The sequence below is a fragment of the Macaca nemestrina genome, chromosome 3, assembly GCF_043159975.1.
Source record: "Macaca nemestrina isolate mMacNem1 chromosome 3, mMacNem.hap1, whole genome shotgun sequence".
NCBI classification, from domain to species: domain Eukaryota; kingdom Metazoa; phylum Chordata; class Mammalia; order Primates; family Cercopithecidae; genus Macaca; species Macaca nemestrina.
Genome location: NC_092127.1, coordinates 31,519,517 through 31,539,789, shown reverse-complemented (window position 1 = coordinate 31,539,789; position 20,273 = coordinate 31,519,517). Strand labels below are relative to the sequence as shown.

Here is a 20,273-nt window from a genome sequence, read left to right as displayed (position 1 = left end):
TGAAAGAACGTTTATAAGATGCTCTTAGTTGCCTGAAGACATTACTATATAGTTGAGGGGCTAAACTTTAGGGGCTCTAGTATTAAGTAGGATTTTTGCTTTATGAAGTATTAATAGTTCATGAATTGTCAATTCTATAGCCTTTCAACTAATTTAGCTGGGGCAGGATGCATGAGATGAAATCATTAAAACCATTGGATCTCCTTAGTGGTTAATCCTTTTCATAAAGGAAAGCAAAAATATTACCTGTCTCTGCACTACACTGATATAATAGTCGGAATATTCAATGCATAAATCAGGGATTAGAAAAGTCTTCATTTTTGCTTTTCAATGTGTGAATTATATTTTCAGAGAAGATTTAACTTCAAATCCATTACTCCTCATAATGCATTTAAACCTAAATCTTCTTTGAAAGAAGAAATAAAGATATTCACATTTACATGAATGTATGAAATGGATGGACTGTATTCTTCAGGCACTCCTAAGTCTAAGAGGGAATTTAGGGATTTAAGAAGACCCTGTAATATCACCCTAGTAAGTGATGTCTTAGGAAAGTCGATTTTCCCATACATAAAATTTCCTTAGCTTAAAAGAGAAAACCTGCCACACGTCCTGCCTTCAATCCACAAAGAGATGGTGAGAAACAAGTATCAACCTGGCAGGACCCGGCAAAAAACTTATAAAATCGTGTCTCATAAAACTCTCACAGGAACAGTATTGCTCTTAATGCTTAAGTACACAAAATCCACACCATGTAAGTCATCGAGTTTGGGAAGAATGATTGAAATATGCTCCAGAATATTATTAACAAGAGTAATAGTAACAGAACACACCACAGTTATTACAGAAATAACACCACAGTTATTACAGAAAAAAAAAATACTGAACTTGGATTTGGAAGACCTGGGTTCTAACCTCAATTTTAGACTTGCTCGTGAGCTTTCCAGCAGTCACCTAGCTTCACACAGCTGGTTACCTATTTTACCAATGAACCCTCTATTTTTAGATCTCCACCCTACAGCAGTCTCTTAGTCAATCTGATTTCTGACTAAGGTGGGAAGTATGGAGAGTGGCTCTGCCCACTATGTGGTGGAACTTGAAATCCAGCCACAATTTCCACTGCTGGGGTTGAACAGCTCACGCTTTATAGCTGGGTTCTTGCCATTACTAAGTGTCTTAATGTCCTTTATTTCCAATAGATGTATGATCAAGTGTGCCATGAGCAACCACTGTGTTTTAACTTCTGCATTGCAGAGCTCCTTCTTTGGTTCCCTCTCCACTCTGCATTCTTTCTGAGTCTTGCCGGATGTCCCCAAATCTTTGAGATCTTTCTTGAATTCTTGGTCAACCCTTAGTAAATAAATAATTCTTCCCTAACTAGCCTCCATAAACCCTCTCTCAGGTGTTAGATACTTTTCCCCTTAATCTATGTCTCCTTGAAGGATTTCAAAATGCTGAAAAATCCTCCTGCTGAATTCAACAGCCAGCTGTCCTTTGAGACTATGCCTTGCTTACCAGATTGGCTGTCATTTTCCACTGCATTCATAAAAGTCACTTGAGTTCATTATGAATTTGGACATTCTGCCATGTCAATATTTGCATGTCTATTAGTTCTTCCCATGTCCTATCTTATGCCTAATAGTGGAGCCTCCGCCATCTGCTTATCCCTGCTCTGCCAGATCCTATGCCAGAGGTCCCTGCACTCTTGCAACAAAACCCACATGGATTTTCCCAATGAGAACCAAGCAACATCATGAATGTGAAATGTAGTATGCGCTTTGTAGGCGGTTTGGGTTGGCGATAGAGGCGCTACGGCTGCACTCTTGTTCTGTTCTTCTTGGGTTTGTTTCCCTTCTTGGATCTCCATTCCCAGATTCCACATTCACAATGATTTTCAAGGGTTAAAATGATCAGATGTAAGATGTGAGTTTTCTCAGAACCTTGCTACTTATCTAATATAAATGTGATGTCCTGCAGATGTTACTATAAAACTTACTCTTTGATGCCTTCTAACAATTTGAAGTTTAAGTTATCTTCACTCCTGTCAAAGAAACCCTTGTTGTCTATAAAAACCAAATGCCTTGGGTCATGCTTTCGCTGGATAATGTGTGCTAGAGCCGCAGAACCTTGGTTGTCACATTTTGGCCTCAATCCATTCTGTACACAGGTATCTTCCTTGCGAGGTCTGAATCCACAGCAATTTGTATCTAAGCGATTATAAATCTGTAAATGGAAAACACAAAATCCAAGATGCTGAGTGAAAACAAAACTTGGGAAAGTTACAAGATTTTCAAAAACCAGTGCTTTCTCAACAGCTGACTTGCCAGAATCTAAGAGGGCCAGGCTCATTTAATTAAAGGCAACTGTCAGAACAAGTCCAAGGTTCATATCCTTCTGACTCAGTCATAGTTATGAGCATTTCCAGCTTCTGCTAATAGATCCAAAGTCAGATTATCCAAGTCAGGCATCTCCACCCTAAATATTCAAAGTTCCCACTGACATCACATACCGACACATGGCCAGCAGAATCTCTGACTCCATGCACGACAGAAGAAATACCATTGTACTTCTACGTGTCTGGAAGGCTCTGTCTTGTTTTCTCCCTCAGGTGGTTTATGGGAAACTGGAGTTACTTCATTGCCACAAAAAGTTTATTGCAACCCCTAGCCTACCTGGACTTCAGTATTACAGTAGTCTAACTCGAAATTACATAGAAGAAATCTATTGAAAAGATGTGAGACCCAATCATAAAAACTAAAAGCACTATCTAAATGGAGGCCACAGCTAGAATCTAAACAAGTGAACAAAATGGGCTTCTTGAAGTTTATTATGGGAGTTAAGGATACCACCCTATAGAAGAGGGTAACCAGATTAATTAGAAAAAGAAGAATTGCTTAATTCCATTTCCTTTGGGCAAGGAAAGAAATAATATTTAAGAATCAGGTAAAATAAAGCCTGGGCAAAGGAACTAGATAAATTTAAGTCAAATCTCTGCTTTCACACTTCTGAGCTCTGCAACCTTGTGCAGGTTCCTTTTCATCACTGACCCTCAATTTAAACGCCTGAGTAAAAGGAATGATACTCTTTACCTTGAACACTTGGTAGAAAGATTGATGAAAATATGTGTACAGCCTCCAGCCCTGTCCCAAGCATCTATAAGACACTCAAAAAATGAAAACTACTATTACTCTTGTTGAGACACACCTACATACTCTCCAAAGTTATTTACCTCAAAACAAGCTTCTAAGACAAAAAGTAATTTATCCATTTTAAATGAAGAAAAATTCAGCCTCAGAGACATTAAGTAACCTGCCCTGGGTAGAATATTAGTAAGTAAGTAGCAAAGTTAGGATTTAGACATAGATTTGTTTGTCTCCAAAATTTCACAATTTTTTTCCCCAGTATGTCATATTGAATGGTTTTAGGCTAACTAGTCAGAGTTTGTACGTGTGCTTACGAGTCAAAAGATAGACAGATACTGCCACTTTTATTCTTTTGGTATTAAATTCCCATCTTTTTCTCATCCTCCTGTGTTTCTGCAGCTCCCATGGAGCTGTTCAGGAGACCAACTGCTTAGAAAGGGATGCAGTAAAGCAGTGCCAAAGTTTAGCCTACTTTGCAATGATCATTTATTCACTTATCCAACAAACACTTATTGAACATCTTCTACATCCTATCAGTGAGCTAGGCACCAAGGTAAATGTTGCCCAAGGTCAGCACCTCTCCATCGTTACCACTTCCAGTGGAAATTTCCAGTGGAAATTGAAATAGTTATTTAGTTTTGCTTCGCTACCAGAGCAAGCTTCAAGAATTGGACAAAGGACTTTCTTCTCTGTTTTCTGTATGTAAATAGACTTTGTATCAAATACCATGCTTGAGATGAAGGATTGTAAGAGAAGTTAGCATAAGCCAATTTTCTATGAAGTTTATGTAAAGCTGGTCACAATGGGTGGCGAGCGAGCAACCAAGCATTTGCACCAGTCAAAGGGTACACTGCTGGACTAGAAACAGTCACAGAAAAGGAGGGCTCTGTCAAGATTGGTTCCAATCCCTGAGCCATGGGACCATAAATCTAACCCATAGCTTATCCAAAAAGTCACAGAGGCTGACTCCAGGGAACAGTACGTTACCACTGCTTGTTAATGTGCATTTGTTTGACATGAGCATAAGAAGGTTTCCCAAAGGTGAGCAAGAGTGCCCCGAGCAAATAACTGTAGGTTAGAATAGCACATGAAACGAAAAAAGCACAAATTTTGGCTGGAACACCTGGGTTTTTCTTTTAGAAAAATTTATTGAGCTCTTTCTTCTCAATTTCAGTCATTTTATGCAGTACCTTCACTGACTTTGAATATAAGAGAAATAAAATGACATAAAAGAGACTGCATCTGATTGCCAATTATTTAAGTTAAGGTCAGAAAGAACATGAAAACTAACTTTTCTAAAAGCTGCTTCCCATCCAATCACCTTTTTAAAAATATACATTAACTAATGATTCTCAAAGAATCTGTGTACCATTTTATCATCATCCTTGTTTCATCTAGTTATATTAACATTAAAAATTTTAAAGCCTAAATCTTATTTAATTTTGACTACAATATCAAAGTCTGTTATATTGGACATATGTGTTTTGAATATAACCCTTAAAGAAAACTCTACCAAACATTTCTTAAATGCTTCTTCAAACCCTAAGTTCTTCCATCATTGTGGATTTCATAGTAGTGGGGAAAGGACTAAAATACATAACTACATTTGTACTGTTTCTATAACAAAACCATGAGTATTATATATTTATGTTAAATAATAAGCTCTTTAGAGATAAGGCCCTTTCAGTACTTCTGTAAACACTGTATTTTTCTATTTTTAAACTACACAAAAGCATTAAAAGTTAAAGGTGGAAAAGATTGATTTAGGTCATCTTCTTATTTCCTTACCAACATTAGATTTTTTGCTACAGTGTACTTTTAAAGTACTTCGTCTGATCCAGTTCTGAATGACTCAACAGTCTGTGATGATTTTGCCACTTCCCTGACAGATCGTTGTGCCATCCAGATCTAACAGACATTATTATTGAAAACAGGTGTGTGTGTTCAGCCCAACTTCTCTTCTAGAAAATGTTGCCACTCATTTTTTTCAGATCTATATACGTACTTGATGGCTCTCTCTCTATATATATAAAATATATATACATGCGTGCGCATGTGCACAAACACTGTGTGTACACCTACAGATGTAAAATCAACTGTAAGTTCTCAAATAATCTAGGTTTTACTTCGTTTTCCTTATCCTCCAACTATAGTAAATTATGTCTTTGTATTATTGCCTTTGTCTAGCAAGGGCTTATGTACCTCTTAATTCATGTTCTCTAGCTCTTCACAGAATTTTGTTTATAGCCTTCCTTTTGAATTCACATTCAATATACCAAAAATAACTTGACCACAAAAACGTAATCTACTCCCTTAAATTCAGTGCCATTTTGTTAGGCAGTTAATTTAGTTATCTATTGAGCATATTTATGCTTACTTTTAAGACTGCTTATCTATTTTTTAAAGCCTAATAAAGCTATGAATCCATAATATGGTTTTAATATACTTGTTTAGTGCACACATTAAAACAATCACTTAACTACTGCATGATTAAGCACTGTAGTGCACATCTACGTGTCTATGTAGGTAATCATCCTAAAAGAAGGCTATTTGGGGATAAATTTTGTCAGCTAAGCAATGGTGAGTGTTAGTCCTCATTATTACTGCTTGTTCAAATTCATGTCTTCTCATTCTTTAAAACAGGAATATCTTTTGCAAAACTGATCTTCTGCATCTTAAAATACTGCCAACCACCATTTTCCATAAAACGACTTTTTCCTTTCTTAGGAAAATACATCTTTTCAATGTTTACCTAACTAAAATTGTACTCAGAAAAACCCAGGTGTTCCAGCCAAAATTTTGTTGGTGGTGGTGGGATATTTTTAGATATATTTCCTTCTTCTAAAGTTTTTTTTAAATTCCATTTTCCTTTGGTAGTGTTAGTTTTGCCTGTAGGAAAAAGTATCTTATGAGTGATTCAGATTATGCTTGCAGCACCAACACAAGGGTGCCTCTGCTGCACTGTCCTAGTTCCCCAAAACCCATTAGAAATCTGCAAAAACCCAAAGATGTTCCATCCCTATGCACACTACCCACACCAGCCATGTCTTCAAAAATGGGTCTATCAAGAAATTGTGTCAGTTTCTTCATATCTTCTTTTTCCTCAAAACAATATGATTAAATCACTAATTTCAGGCAATGCTTGGATGAAGGCAATAAAAAGCACTATATTTTGGCCAGGCATGGTGGCTCATGCCTGTAATCCCAGCATTTTGGGAGGCTGAGGTGGGCGGATCACGAGGTCAGGAGTTCGAGACCAGCCTGGCCAACATGGTGAAACCCCTGTCTACTAAAGTTACAAAAAACATTAGCTGGGCATGGTGGCATGTGCCTGTAATCCCAGCTATTTGGGAAACTGAGGAGAATCATTTGAACCCGGGAAGCAGAGGTTGCAGTGAGCCGAGATCACCCCATTGCACTCAAGCCTGGGCGACAGGGTGAGACTCTGTCTCAAAAAAAAAGTGCTATATTTTTATTTTATTTGTATATATATATATATAATGCTGTTAATATTAATAATAAAAATATGAATAGCAGTTTTATATTGAGTGTTTAGTATGTGCCAGGAACTGTATACTTAATGATTCACATGTATTATTTCATTTAATCCTCATAGTAACCTTAAGACATAGGTGATACCAATAGTCTCATTTGATAAATGAGGAAACTGAGGCACAAAAGGGCTAGTTGACCTCCTCAAGGCCCCTCAACTCTTAAATAACAGAACTCTAAGGATTCCAGTCCAGGTATCTACGGTTTTAAAGTCCATGCTCTTATCCATCCTGATTGTATCTCTCAGGTTTAGTCTCCAAAATGATACTGCAAAAAGCAAGCACATTTGTGTAGAATGTTAAATGATACTGAATTTAAAATATTAGTTATAAGGGTTTCATCAGAAATACAAAGAACTTCAGTAGGATTTCAGAGAAAAACTCATGAAGGAGATGACATTACAGTTAAATTTTAAGAGCCAGGCAGTATTAGCTAAATACCAGGAAAGGCATGGAAGTAAGAAATCCAAAGGCATCTTTAGAGATACAGTGAGTGTATTTGGCCAGTGCTTCTCTATGTGGACTATTGTTTTGTTAAATAAATAATGATTAATCATTAGATAAATAAAATTTTTTAAATGGAAAATACCAGATAGACATCTTGTTAGATTCAACAGACAAAATTATTCTATCAAATTATTATCAAAGTTTCTAATTGCTTACTTTGTATTATCTCATCATGAACTGGTATGAAGTGGCATGCGTCCTTGGATCATATTTTGAGTAGCACAGTACAAGACCACATTACTGAGAGTAAGGGGAACATTAGGGCAGGTAGTCAGAGAGAAAGGTGGAGAAGAGTATTGTTACCTAGGTGCAGTTATGTGCACCTACAGTCCCAGCTACTCAAGAGGCTGAGGCAGGAGGATCGCTTGAGCCCAGGAGTTCAAATCGAGCCTGGGTAACATAACCCCATCCCCTCACTCCCCAAAAAACGCACTGTGCCTATTAAAAAAAAAAAACAAAAAAAAACTAAAAATGTTTTATGTGTCTGCCAGTTTCATTTTTATTTTCTCATGCAGAGCTGGAAGAAAGGTTGAAGGCAAGGGAGCAGGTCATCAGGTGAAAACATTAAAAGAATGAAAACCAAAGGGAACACAGGCAGAACGTACTTGACAGATAAAAACAGGGTAAAATGAGGATGTTCTTCCTAACATAGGTAGGAAATTCCCAACATCGAAATGTTATTCTCATTCAAATCTGTTAGTTAAATTAGATAAACTTCTGTTTTTCCACCTCTGTTTTCCACCTCTTTAAGGGTCTAAGTGAGGGTATAATCACAAGCGTCTATGTAGGTGTGTGTGTTTCTGGTTTGGTAAGTCAGCATCTTAAGATCCGCACCATCTCTTTTCAAATGATTCGTTTTCAGCATTTAAAAACTGCATCTTTAGAAAGAAAAACGCATATCAGAGAGAAAGTATAAATATGCAATAAGACATGTAATTGGTGGAATTTAACATTCACCATAGTAATTCACTCAATGCCTAGCACATAGTAGGCACTCAATAAATTTTTGTTATTGGATGAACCCTGCTAAAAGTTGGCACCCACTTTGTATATGGCTATTTACAATGCTCCTCCAAAGCACTGTCTTATATTGGGAAGAGTCAAATAAACAAAATGATGGTGGCTTATCAAAGTAATGGATTTTTTAAAATGTAGCATACACTGAATAAAATACAAAAAAAAAATGAACAGGCCAAATAATGGAATGGCCTGTGCTTGTTATGTGCTTTTGGTTAGTTTCTTCATGTGGGTTTAAATTAACTAACCATGGATAATGAATTCTCGTATCTCACAGAGGGTCCGCCATAATGCCATGTATGTAATAGGCATTCGATAAAAACATACTGGGCAGGTTGACAGAAATAACCAAAGGAAATTCTTTTCTACAATAAGTAGTTTTCTGGAAGATTTCTTTCAATCCAAGTTACCTCATTGGATATCTCATTTAGAAAAAAGTTCCATTTACGACAATTATTTTAATTATTTCAAAAAGGGAAAAAGACAGTGAGAATTGTTATCATTATCAGCACCCCTGCAGACAGACAGATACAAAAACATATGGACTTGTTTATCAGATAATAACTTACACTGGAAAATCCCTTCACATGAATTTGCCTTGATGAAAACCATTGTATGGTTGCCATATTATCAACGGAACTACAGTTGGCCCCATGTAGTCTAATGAGTGTATAAAGGGACACTAGATTGTAGAGAACGCAACCTCAGACAAATCCCATCATCCCCATGGCACTTGCTAATATAGGCACAGCCTCTTACTTGGGGAGCTATACAAAGCAAAAGCCTACAGTATTCCCCCCGCTCCACCCGCTGCCAGCACCTGTATCACCTGGGAACTCTCACTGCATAAAATAATGAATTTCATTCTTGTTCTCTGCTGCCATGACAACAGGTGCCTGTTAAATTAGTGAGCATGCATACGTGACTTGAAGAGCAGTTGACAAACGAAGAGAAGTGTAAAAATAGTCTGCAATATAGAAATCTAACAATGGGCATAGGATCCCTCATGCCTCTGCCTCTGTAAGGAGCATTCATTGCTCTACTCCATCTTTACTTTCGAATTCCATGTTTAAAAATAAATATCAGTGTATCCCAATCCAGGGAGGAATCTCTAGTTTCTTCCACATTAATAAACAACACGTAACAACACAGTATTTCTTTATGTATGAGTAAAAATATTCTAAGGTTATTATACATTTGGATCAATTTCTATAGATACAATGTTTAAAATCCATATACTGCACCTCTCAATAAGAACCAGAAGTCAAACATCACTATGCCACAGAAGACTGGAGTCACCAGGCAAGCAACAATCTATTTTTGGAGAAAGAAAATTTATGTTCTATAATTTGCACAAGCAGAGATACTTGAAAATAGTCTCTGTCGGAGACACATCCATTTTCCTGTAAAGATTTAAAAAGAACACTCAGACTAAAAAAAAAAAATATTTTTAACATTTTATGAAATTCTGATTTATAGAATGAACCACTCTTAAGCAATAAATTTAACATGGAAATGAAATAACCTTATTGTAATGAAATTTTTAATTGCTTTTCTTCAGTGAAGTAAAGCACTACTATTTGGAACTAAATCTATAAAATAGAATTAGAAATGAGTAAAACATGTTCATTCACATCTGAAGGAATAGTATCAGTGAAAACCTTTTTTTTTTTTTTTTTTTTGCTTAACTGATGTGTATTACTTTTATTATTAATATAGAATTTCTATCAATTTTATTTCTTCTATAATATAGATTTTTAAAGGAAAATGACAAAAATACGTAAAGATAAGCTAAATGACTATATTAAAACCTAGTTTTGGTTATGGTTAACAGAACCCAATGTAGCAATCAAATCTAATAGCTATTTTAACATACTTTTTTTTATAAAAATCAGTTCTCTTTTAAAAAATAAATTAATTTTGACAGTCTAATTATTTTCTGGTCACTAAAAATAAATTATGCTTTTATGAATTAAACTTTTCTTAAAAATTACTTTTACATATACATATAGAATTTTCCATTCTATATTTCTATGCTTCTTGGGTTAGAAAATAGCTATAAAATGAAGCCCTTTATATAACCTGGCTAAAATATTTCAGAACACTGCTAAAGCACTTTACATTAAAAGTTCCTAATCATCAAAATAATCCAGAATGGTATGTATTTTTCCCCATATTACAATTGAAGAAAAACGTTCAGAGAGGATAGCAACCTGCCTAAGGAGATAAAACCAGTGACTCGTGTGGATTTCAAAAGACATTTGCCTGCCTACCACGATGCTTCCCCTGCTAGAAAAGACAAAGTTCTTGCTTTCATGAAGATTATAACTTAATGCCTCTAAGTATGATTCGCTGGGTATTCTCTATAGCAACCAGCATCACACTTTATACAGTGCAGGTACTTTATAAATGATTGTTGAAAGAAATCAAAGAACGCATACCAGCTCCACTCAGCTCACCCATTGAAACAGAATGCAGATGGCTATGGACTAAAAGATCTGCTTTCCCCTACCCGTCCTTTTGTGAAAATGTCAAAATCTTAAAATCACAGAATCTTAGAACCACAGAAATGGAATACCTTTGAAGTTACTGGATCTTATATAGACAAAAGGGAGTATATTTCAGAAAAGATAGCCTGGAATAGTGGTCCTCAAACTTTTGATTTCAGAATTCTTTCACACTCTTAAAAATTACTGAGGACCACCTAAGAGTATTCATTTCTGATTATTTACCATATCAAATGAAAAATTAAAGCCAAGAATTTAAAAAATAAGTATGCATTAAATTCATATAAAAATAACCTATCATATGTTAATACAAATTACGTATTTTAAAGGAACTTGCTATACTTTCCAAAGAAATGAGAGAAGTGGCATTGTTCTTTCAAGTTAAAATAGCATTTAATGAAAAAAGCAGCTAGTTCAGCTCACAATTCAAACATTATGTAAGTAGTTTCCTCAAGACAACCACTGCACTATGGGATAAGTTGATGTGCTTTACACATTCTCATTTTGTCACACAGGATATTAAAAAGACAGACTTACAAGTACAGATTTTTAAAAATTAATAGATTTTCACTGCTTCAAGAAAAATTTTAAGGGAATCTGGCATTTATTTCATGTGTTATTTTTCTTCCTGTGACTGCAGTGGCAGTGAAGGGTACAATGACCACTGGTACAGTTTGGTGCCTGCCTTTATTTATGCTAAAGCATCAACAGATTTAACAACTACTGCATATATCAACACTGAAAAAAGCGAAAAAACAAAGTCTCAGTATTACTGTGAAAATAGTTTTGCCCGTATGGACTCCCAGAAAGGCACACAAAAACCATGCCCCAAACAGTTTCATTCAAGTTGACCACACAACAGTAATAATTCTTGGAAGCTCCATATAACTCTTAGTGATACATGTCCATAAACATCATGAATATGGTTGGGAAGAGCATGAAACTAATAGAATACTTATCCTACTTTAGAACTGGTTGAAACAGCTCTCACTTAACCCTTAACCCTCTCTGAATCTACTTCTTCATTAGCCAATAATGAGTCATAAATTTTAAAAAATACATACAAAAACCATATACATTGAGCCCAATGAATATCTGTCTGCCCTCTCAGATGTTCCTATGAAAACACTATCCTGTTCATTTTTCCAAAACAGTTATATTTGCATCCTACCAGACTTACTCAGAGGTTCAGTGCTTTGACCTCTTGCTTTGCTCGAACATACCCAACAAGGTTGGTTTCAGACTGTCTATGGTTCAATGGCACAGGCTTAGTGAAGAGGCCAATCCTAAAAGCTAGTCCCAGCAATACATTAAACAATGGTTGAATCTCAAATAGTTATTTATTAAATCACACAGGCTTCCTCAAATCTCTCATCTTTCTAGCCCAGCTATGTCTATAACTAGACTTGCCATTGAAGCATACTATGCACTGATCAATTTCAACATAGTCTAAAAAAATTCACCACAAGGGTGGAAATAAGCAAAAGAGACATAAAATTTAAAAATATATACTGCACTTTTGGTTAATAATAAAATTAGAATGAATCCAGTAATGCTCAACTAGTTGTCACTTAGCAATTTGAAAATTATAAATATAACATATTTGATCAGACATTTCCTTCTTTAATTCAGACTAATTTAAGAGCAAAAACTTATGTTAACCAATTTTCTAGTCTACCTGTGATGCAGATGAGGCTTTAGAACAACAACGCCAGCAATCTCTGAGCATGAATGCTAGATAGTAGATGGAAGGAATATATTAAGTTCTAGAGGCTTTCAGGTTGGAAGCAGACATGAGGAATCTATATGTTTCTTAATGGAAGAGATATGATTTGAGACAAAGATCAGTCTGAAAAGGATGTGTACGAGCACATGTTATAATGACCCCTGTTCATCATAGAGGCATAGCTTATGAGCTATCGGGCCTCAATAACCAGAATGTATCAGAAAACATTCAGAAGTACATTCTGGTTATTGAGGACAAGTATCTCATAAGCTATGCCTCTATAATGAACATAGGTCAGGGTGGCTAGGCTATTCTTTTTCTTAAAGTTGCCATCATGAAAAAAATGCTTAAATTATGTGAAGTGAGAGAATGTGGTCTTAAAAGTCAAGTCTCCACTAGAAAAATGAGGTTAATGCCCAAAAGGGAGATTCATTGGTCAGTGTCCTTGTATTTGCTTTTTTTTTTTTTTCTTTCCTTCTTTCTTTCTTTTTTTTTTTTTTTTTTTTTTTTTTTTTTTTTTTTTTTTGAGATGGAGTCTCGCTCTGTTTCCCAGGCTGGAGTATAGTGGCACAATCTCGGCTCACTGTAAGTTTCACCTCCCGGGTTCACGCCATTCTCCGGCCTCAGCCTCCCGAGTAGCTGGGACTACAGGCGCCCGCCACCATGCCAGGCTAATTTTTCCGTATTTTTAGTAGACACAAGGTTTCACTGTGTTAGCCAGGATGGTCACGATGTCCTGACCACCCGCCTTAGCCTCCCAAAGTGCTGGGATTACAAGCGTGAGCCACCGCGCCTGGCCGATGTTGTGGTTTCTTACAGCACCAAATACCATAATGAGCAGCTCCACACTGTGGAACATTCAAAGAAAGACCTATTCAATCTCCACCACTAAAGGCAGTGGTGAAGAGACCATGAAAAAGAGTGTGGGGCATATTCAACCAGCAGTGGATAGACCAAACTACAACACACACACACACACACACACACACACACACCCCGTATGAGGAAATAGTGGCAGACAAGATTGGAAAGTTAGCAAATTAGGTCATGGGATTTATTAAAAGCATGCTATTTTTTTTTTCTATATAAACTGTACCTTTGGATAACCACAAAGGACATAAGGTGAGATTTCTCTTTAAAGAAGTAGTCCAACTAATAAATGAAGAATTAATTATATAATTAATATCTCACCATTTTTCAATTCCCAGTGAACTGGTGGATCAATGTGAACATCAGTAGATGCTATTATCACAAAAAGGACTAACCAGATATGATGTCTTGTGATAAAAGAACACAACACTATCTACAAAGAAGACTTGACAAAATAAATCAAATCTAAATTTGATCATCAATTCAACACCAATCTATAGGGAATATAGACAATGGAAGGGCAAAAGAAAGGCACCGCAAAAGTACAACCAGCAAAATCTAGAGTGTGAACTCTACAAAACACATGATCTGGTTTCTTCAACAGGCTATTGAAATGGAAAAGAGAAGATATAGAGATGAAGTCCATAGATTAGAAGACACGTCAACCAATCACAAAGTGTGGGCATTATTTAAATATTGATTCAAACAAACAAACTGAAAGATATAAATGACATTTATGAAACAAAAATGTGGCCACTGATCAGATATTTGACTAAATCACTGCTCAATTTTATTTTGGGTGTGATCGTAGTAATGTGCTTATATGTTTTATCTTCTAGTGATATACACTGAAATATTTACAGATGAAATAATATAATGCCAATTATTTTCTTGAAATTAATGTGGATGTGGAAAGTAGATAGAGATAGAGATTTAACAAGATGGATCATGAGCTGATAATTGCTGAAGCTGAGTGACAGGCACATAGGGGTTTATTATAATATCCTGTCTATTTTTGCATATGTTTAATTTTCCATAATAATTTTTAATGTTCTAAAGAATTTAAACTTTATTTTCCAATCAAATGGAAGTCTTTAGAGATTTTATTTTGCAAGTGGCAATATGATTAAAAGGGAAATGGAAAGATAAATTCAGCAATGATTTGCACATTAATTGGCAGTTGGGGAAGACTAAAGACCAGGAGATTAGTTAAGAGTCTCTTACAGCAACTTGATCTACATTGACAAAAGTCTGATTGAGGTAACATTAATAGAAATGAAAAGGAAAAAGTGACAGGAATGATTTTGAGGAACATAAAAGTTCACTACTACTTGAATATGAAACACTAAGCAGAGAAAGATTAAAAGATGACACAAAAATCTCAAACCTGGCATATTTTAAAAATAGTAATGTCATGAATAAAAACAGGCCAGTCAAGATGACAAATTGCTAGGTGATGAGGTAACCAATTTTACTTTTGGACATCAAGTTTAATGAGGTAACCAATTTTACTTCTGGACATCAAGTTTGAAGAAGTGACCACTTGCTATTAAAGTAAATTATTGTTTAGCTACACATGCATTAAAAAAAATCCTTTTTGCTGTCTCCTGAAATGTGATGATGTGTAAAAATACAGTTTCATAAATTAAACTTAGCATAATAAAATAATTGAATAAAATAAAATATAAGTCAAACTTCCTTGTTACTAATATTAAAATAGCCCAAACTCTTCTTTGATAAAATTCTACATTTTTTGTCATGTTTTACCATTAGTTTACATTATTTCACTGCAAAAAATATTCATGTTCCTTGATATCATAAGTAGATCTGTATATGTACTTATTTTACATCATTTTCTCTGTCTCCATACATCTAAACATACAAAACAGTGAACACATCATAGGTGCCCAATAAATACCAAGTTTTCTGCCCAATATGCTCATTTATTACAAGCAATACTCAGAAGAATAAGATTGTAATTTTGCCAGATAATTTGGAAAGTCTTCTGAAGCTTCCTTAAGTAAGATAACATCATTATTTTATTAAGTAGTATCATTAATTATCTTAAGTAACATCATCAATACTGAAATAATTTATCCTAGTGACAAACTATGGAAATATATATAGTAGAAACTGTGTCTAAGTCAGACTTTTGAATTTCATTTATGACAAACTTAGTTGTACACAATTAAAAGTCTATAATAACCACAATACTGTTCAGTGCTTAGCATGTCCATACCTGAAAGTTTGGAATTTGTCATTTTTAATGCCTAGCATCATACATTCCCTTATCCTTTACCTTAGTAAGTGATTCCTTGTGACTAAGCGAACCACTCTAATTACCTCTATTTAAAAAATTGGGAAGATGCCTCAAAAACAATAAAAAGCAGAAATATATTGTTCTCTAAACTCTCTGATCCTTGACAATTTTTGCTCCCTAGATCCACCAATTCAGCATGCTACCCAATACTGACAACTAATCCCAGACTTTTTTTGCTACTTGAAGCCAAGACGACATTCAACTACATCATCTCTCATTGTTTACTAGAAAACTAATGCGAAACTGTTTCATTCGTTTGCTTGAACTTGCCAATACATACATGGCTAGAGGTCATTTAGTTTGGCAGTATTCTGATTCAGCAAAACAATAAAACCAACCCAAACTATTTGAAATCCCAATGTCTAGGACCCTGGATCTCCATGTCTCTTGCTGTCATAGCACCTGCCTGTGAGTGTGTTTCCTCACTCGCCTCTGAAAGCTGGCAGCAAGACCCTTGACCATCAAGCAGGAGAAAAATCCTCATCATCTATCAAGAGGGTCATAGTTGGAATCTTTCTTTCTTATGCACATAGAATGTTCCTGCAGAAACAGATCTTTCCGTGAACAGTAATAAGTTCCCTCTTGTTTCAACAATGATTGGTTGGAATTTTTATTCTTACTTTTTTCACACCATTAAGTGGGAAAAAAAATGCACAGAATCAAAAACAGGAGAAGGTAGGACAAAGATGAACACCTCTTAATCTAATTCATTAGACTCAGGAAGTAATTCTTTAGAAGTCAGGTAAGAATTAGGAGGACAGAGTTAAATTGAAAGAGACAAATCTAGGAGGCAAGGCATACCAACTCATATTATTGTTGTCTGTTGAATTTATGAATATAAGTTTACTATAGCCATCTGAGAGAAAACCACCTTTAGGGAACAGGATATTTCTGTAAGCACCATTTCTCCCACTTAAAGAACTTTTGCATACATTCAATCCTTTGCTAAAATTCCTCTCTCTCATAAACTCTCTTCCCGTCTCTTGTACTCACCTAATTTCTGCAGGTTTTTCCATTTCTAGATTACACGTCACATTTTCTGTCTACACTCTTCAAATTTCTTTTTATAAAATATTACTCCTAATTATGGCACCTGCTATATTCTGCTGTGATTATCTGTCTCTTCTACTAGACTGTATAACTCTTGAGGGCTGGGAAATGGTCCCATTCATCTTTTATTACCAGCACTAAACCTACTCAGTGTCTGCAGCAAACAAGAGCTCAGAAAAGTCTGTTACAATCAAGTGAAAAGAAATGTATGCAGGCTTTTAATTTGATGGTAGAAAAAAAAATCTCCCAAGACATATCTTTGTTGGTCCTCCCTTATGCTAACACCCATTAATTTATCATTAAATAAACAGTTATTCTTAGAAAATGTAAGTATATGAAGAACTCCATCAAACAGTAAAAATACTAAATATTTTTTGCTTGTTTGATTCTTTTATTTTCTGAACTTCTAATTCTCTTCCTTTAACAAAGCTAAATATACATGTATTGTGAGAATAGTTTATATCTTTCATGTTTAACATTTTTAATCTGACACTTTGAACTTAATATTTTAATATAACTAAGTAGTTTTTTTTCTTTTTTCAGTAAACCATGCCCTGAGTGAGTGTGACATTTCCAGACACTCTGCTGCTAATAGAATTGTTACAAAGTTGAAAAAGACAGGGACTTGCCCTTGAGAAATTCACAGTTTGTCAAGACAGACTAGTCAAAAATAATTAAAGCTTAATAGGCGAAGCCCTATACGTATGAAAGTCCAAATGAAATTATTTGGGAATGGCTTATAATTTAATAAATAAAAATAATCATAAAATAGTTTATTTAATTCTTACTTATTTCTACTCTTATTTCTGGATGATCAGTTGCTTAATTCATAGGCAATAATTATTGAGCGCCTACCATGTACTAGGCATCATTCTAAATGCTTTATGTATATAAAAATATTTAATCATCTCAATAGCTCTCTATATATGCACCATTATTATTCCTATTTTACAGATGAGGACACCAATATAGACAGAGGTTCAAGCAACTTCTTGAGGTTAAATCAGTAGTAGCAGAAATGGGACTAAAATGTAGCTGACTGCAGAGTCCCAGCTCCTAACCATTACAATACAGTGTCTCTTTGGTCAAAAAGCAAGTTTTCTACCTCCTAAATGTGCTCCTGTTATTTTATATAATCTTTTGAGAGAAGTTTGACCAAATCTTGGAGACTCAAACACTCTCTAAAATACTTTTCTTTGTCTTCCTAATGGAGGTGACTTTTTGTCTAGGCAGTTTATACCCCACGCTTCAAGAATAAAAGATTACTTGTGTTTCTCTCACATTTTACAGACCCAGTAAAATGGCATACCCTTTGTGAATGTAGATTTGTTAAATGGGTAAAACAAAAAGAATACTGTGTACAGAAAATTAACAACTGGGTTCTGTATTCCATTGCTCTTGCTCTGGCATCATAGAGCAAGTGATTTTAGTTTGCTTCAGGCATAACTTTTCTAAGATTGTTCACAAATATCCATCCAATACATTTGTAAATACCATTTAACTGAAGCACTTATTCTGATTTAAAATAAAATTTTCAGTGTAATTGATGAGAAAGAATGTATAGATAATGATAACTATTTACTATGGCGTTCACGAAAAATGACCTAAGTTTGTCCATTTGTTTATTTATTTATTCAATACACTTTTTTGATTGATATTGTTCTATAAACATTTTATGGCCAGGTGTGGTGACTTATGCCTGTAATCCCAACACTTTGAGAGGACGAAGCAAGAACATCACTTGAGCTCCGGAGTTTAAGACCAGCCTGGGCCACATAGTGAGACTCCATCTCTATTGAAAATCAAACAATTAGCCAGGCATGGTGGCGCATACCCATAGTCCCAGCTACTCAGGAGGCTGAGGCAAGATGATCACTTGAGCTGGGAGGTTGAGGCTGCAGTAAGTTATAATCATGTCAACACACTCCAGCCTAGGCAAAGAGCAAGACCCTGTCTCAAAAAAAAAACAATAATTAATTTAATTTAAATTTGTAAAAACTTTTATGATGGTGAATACAGGAAGTAAAAGAATCAAGATATGATTTTATTAAAAACTTATCTGGCGTAAGATCTACTGTAAGCGAAGCCAAAAGAAGAACAACAAAGTAAGAAAAAGTGTTTAAGACATAGGATTGACAAAGGTTAATTTTCATGATATACAAAAACTTTTTATCAATCAATAAGAAAAAGCTACAGAATGCAATAAAAAAGCACAATGATTTGAGTGAGCAATTCACAGAAAGTAAAATGTAAATAATCTATACATATTTGAAAATAGAGGCTGGGTGTGGTGGCTCATGCCCAGCACTTTGGGAGGCCGAGGCGGGTGGATCACTTGAGCCCAGGAGTCTGAAACCAGACTGTGCACAATGATGAGACGTGTCTCTAAAAAAATTTTTTAAGATTTTAAAAAGTGTGGTGGCGTGCGCCTGTTGTCCCAGCTACTCAGGAGGCTGAGGTGGAAGGATCGCTTGAGCCCAAGAGTCTGAGGTTGCAGTGAGTTTTGATCACACCGCTGCACTCCAACCTGGGCAACACAGAGAGACCTTGTCTCTATTTTAAAAAAGGGAAAGAAAATATAATATCCTCAATATCGCTCCAAATGAAAAACTGAAAAATATAAATAATGCCCATTGCCATCTACAAGATTAGCAAAAATATAATTTGCTTTCGACTTCCCACAGTTGGTAAGAGAAAAGGAAAGAGGTAGTTTCATACTTTACTATTGAAATTGTAAAATGCTGCAACATCTGCAAGAAATTAGCCTCTTACTTTTTGCACTGTGGGAAATAAATAAATGTTGAATGAACAAAATATGCAAGTCCATTCTCTCAATTGCTATCCCTGTCTATATAATTTGACAAACAGTGTTACTTTTGTAAATACTAACCAAATTAACTTCTAATAATCAGATTAACTTCTGATTTTAGCTTTGTGCTTTAGCCATAGCTAAAATCAGGAGCTCCAATCTTGGTATTATAATTTGAGTAAGTTCTAGAAAAGTCTTGCAGAGACCTCAACCTTATGGAGTATCAAAAAAGAGAAAGGCCGTCCCACCCCAGGCAGAGGGGGCAACAGATTTTAAACATTGATCTTTGTTGAAAACTCCTAATAGTGATTTCACATGTTCAGATTCGTCCTCAAGACCACAGACAATAGGCACGATAATGATTAAAGCTGCTGATGCACTCAGAAGAAGACTGAGGATCAGCTGGAATTTGTTCTTGCTCAGTCAGGAACAAGTATGAACAGCAGAAAGTTACAAAGTAAACACACATCTTGGACAAACATCTCTCTTCCTCTATGTTGAATCGTATCTCTTAGAGGCAGCAAGCGTTACTACTCCCCTCAAAGAACTCTCTGCTTCAAATGGTATATTTAGAATGCCCTGAATGTCACAAGAACAGTACCAATCTTATATTCTTACTCATACTTGTCCCTATCCTCTCTATCATTGACAGCCTACAATCCTACTCAAACTCTTCCTCCTTCACTATTTTATGGCGAAGCGCTCTTCCTCTTTTGACCTCATAAAAATTAGAACTTATATTATGTCATCCAGCAGTTCTTAGATGGAACTAT

At 35.4% G+C, this 20,273-nt stretch overlaps 1 protein-coding gene across 3 annotated transcripts in view; it reads right to left on the bottom strand.

Annotated features, from left to right (window-relative positions):
- GASK1B (golgi associated kinase 1B) overlaps positions 1–20,273 on the bottom strand; it is a 50,519-nt gene that overhangs the window by 6,272 nt on the left and 23,974 nt on the right. For all 3 annotated transcript variants that reach the window (XM_011752868.2, XM_011752867.3, XM_011752866.3), the window contains exon 4: positions 1,997–2,223. In XM_011752868.2, the coding sequence (XP_011751170.2) occupies positions 1,997–2,223 (227 nt within the window). The remainder of the gene's footprint in view (positions 1–1,996; positions 2,224–20,273) is intronic.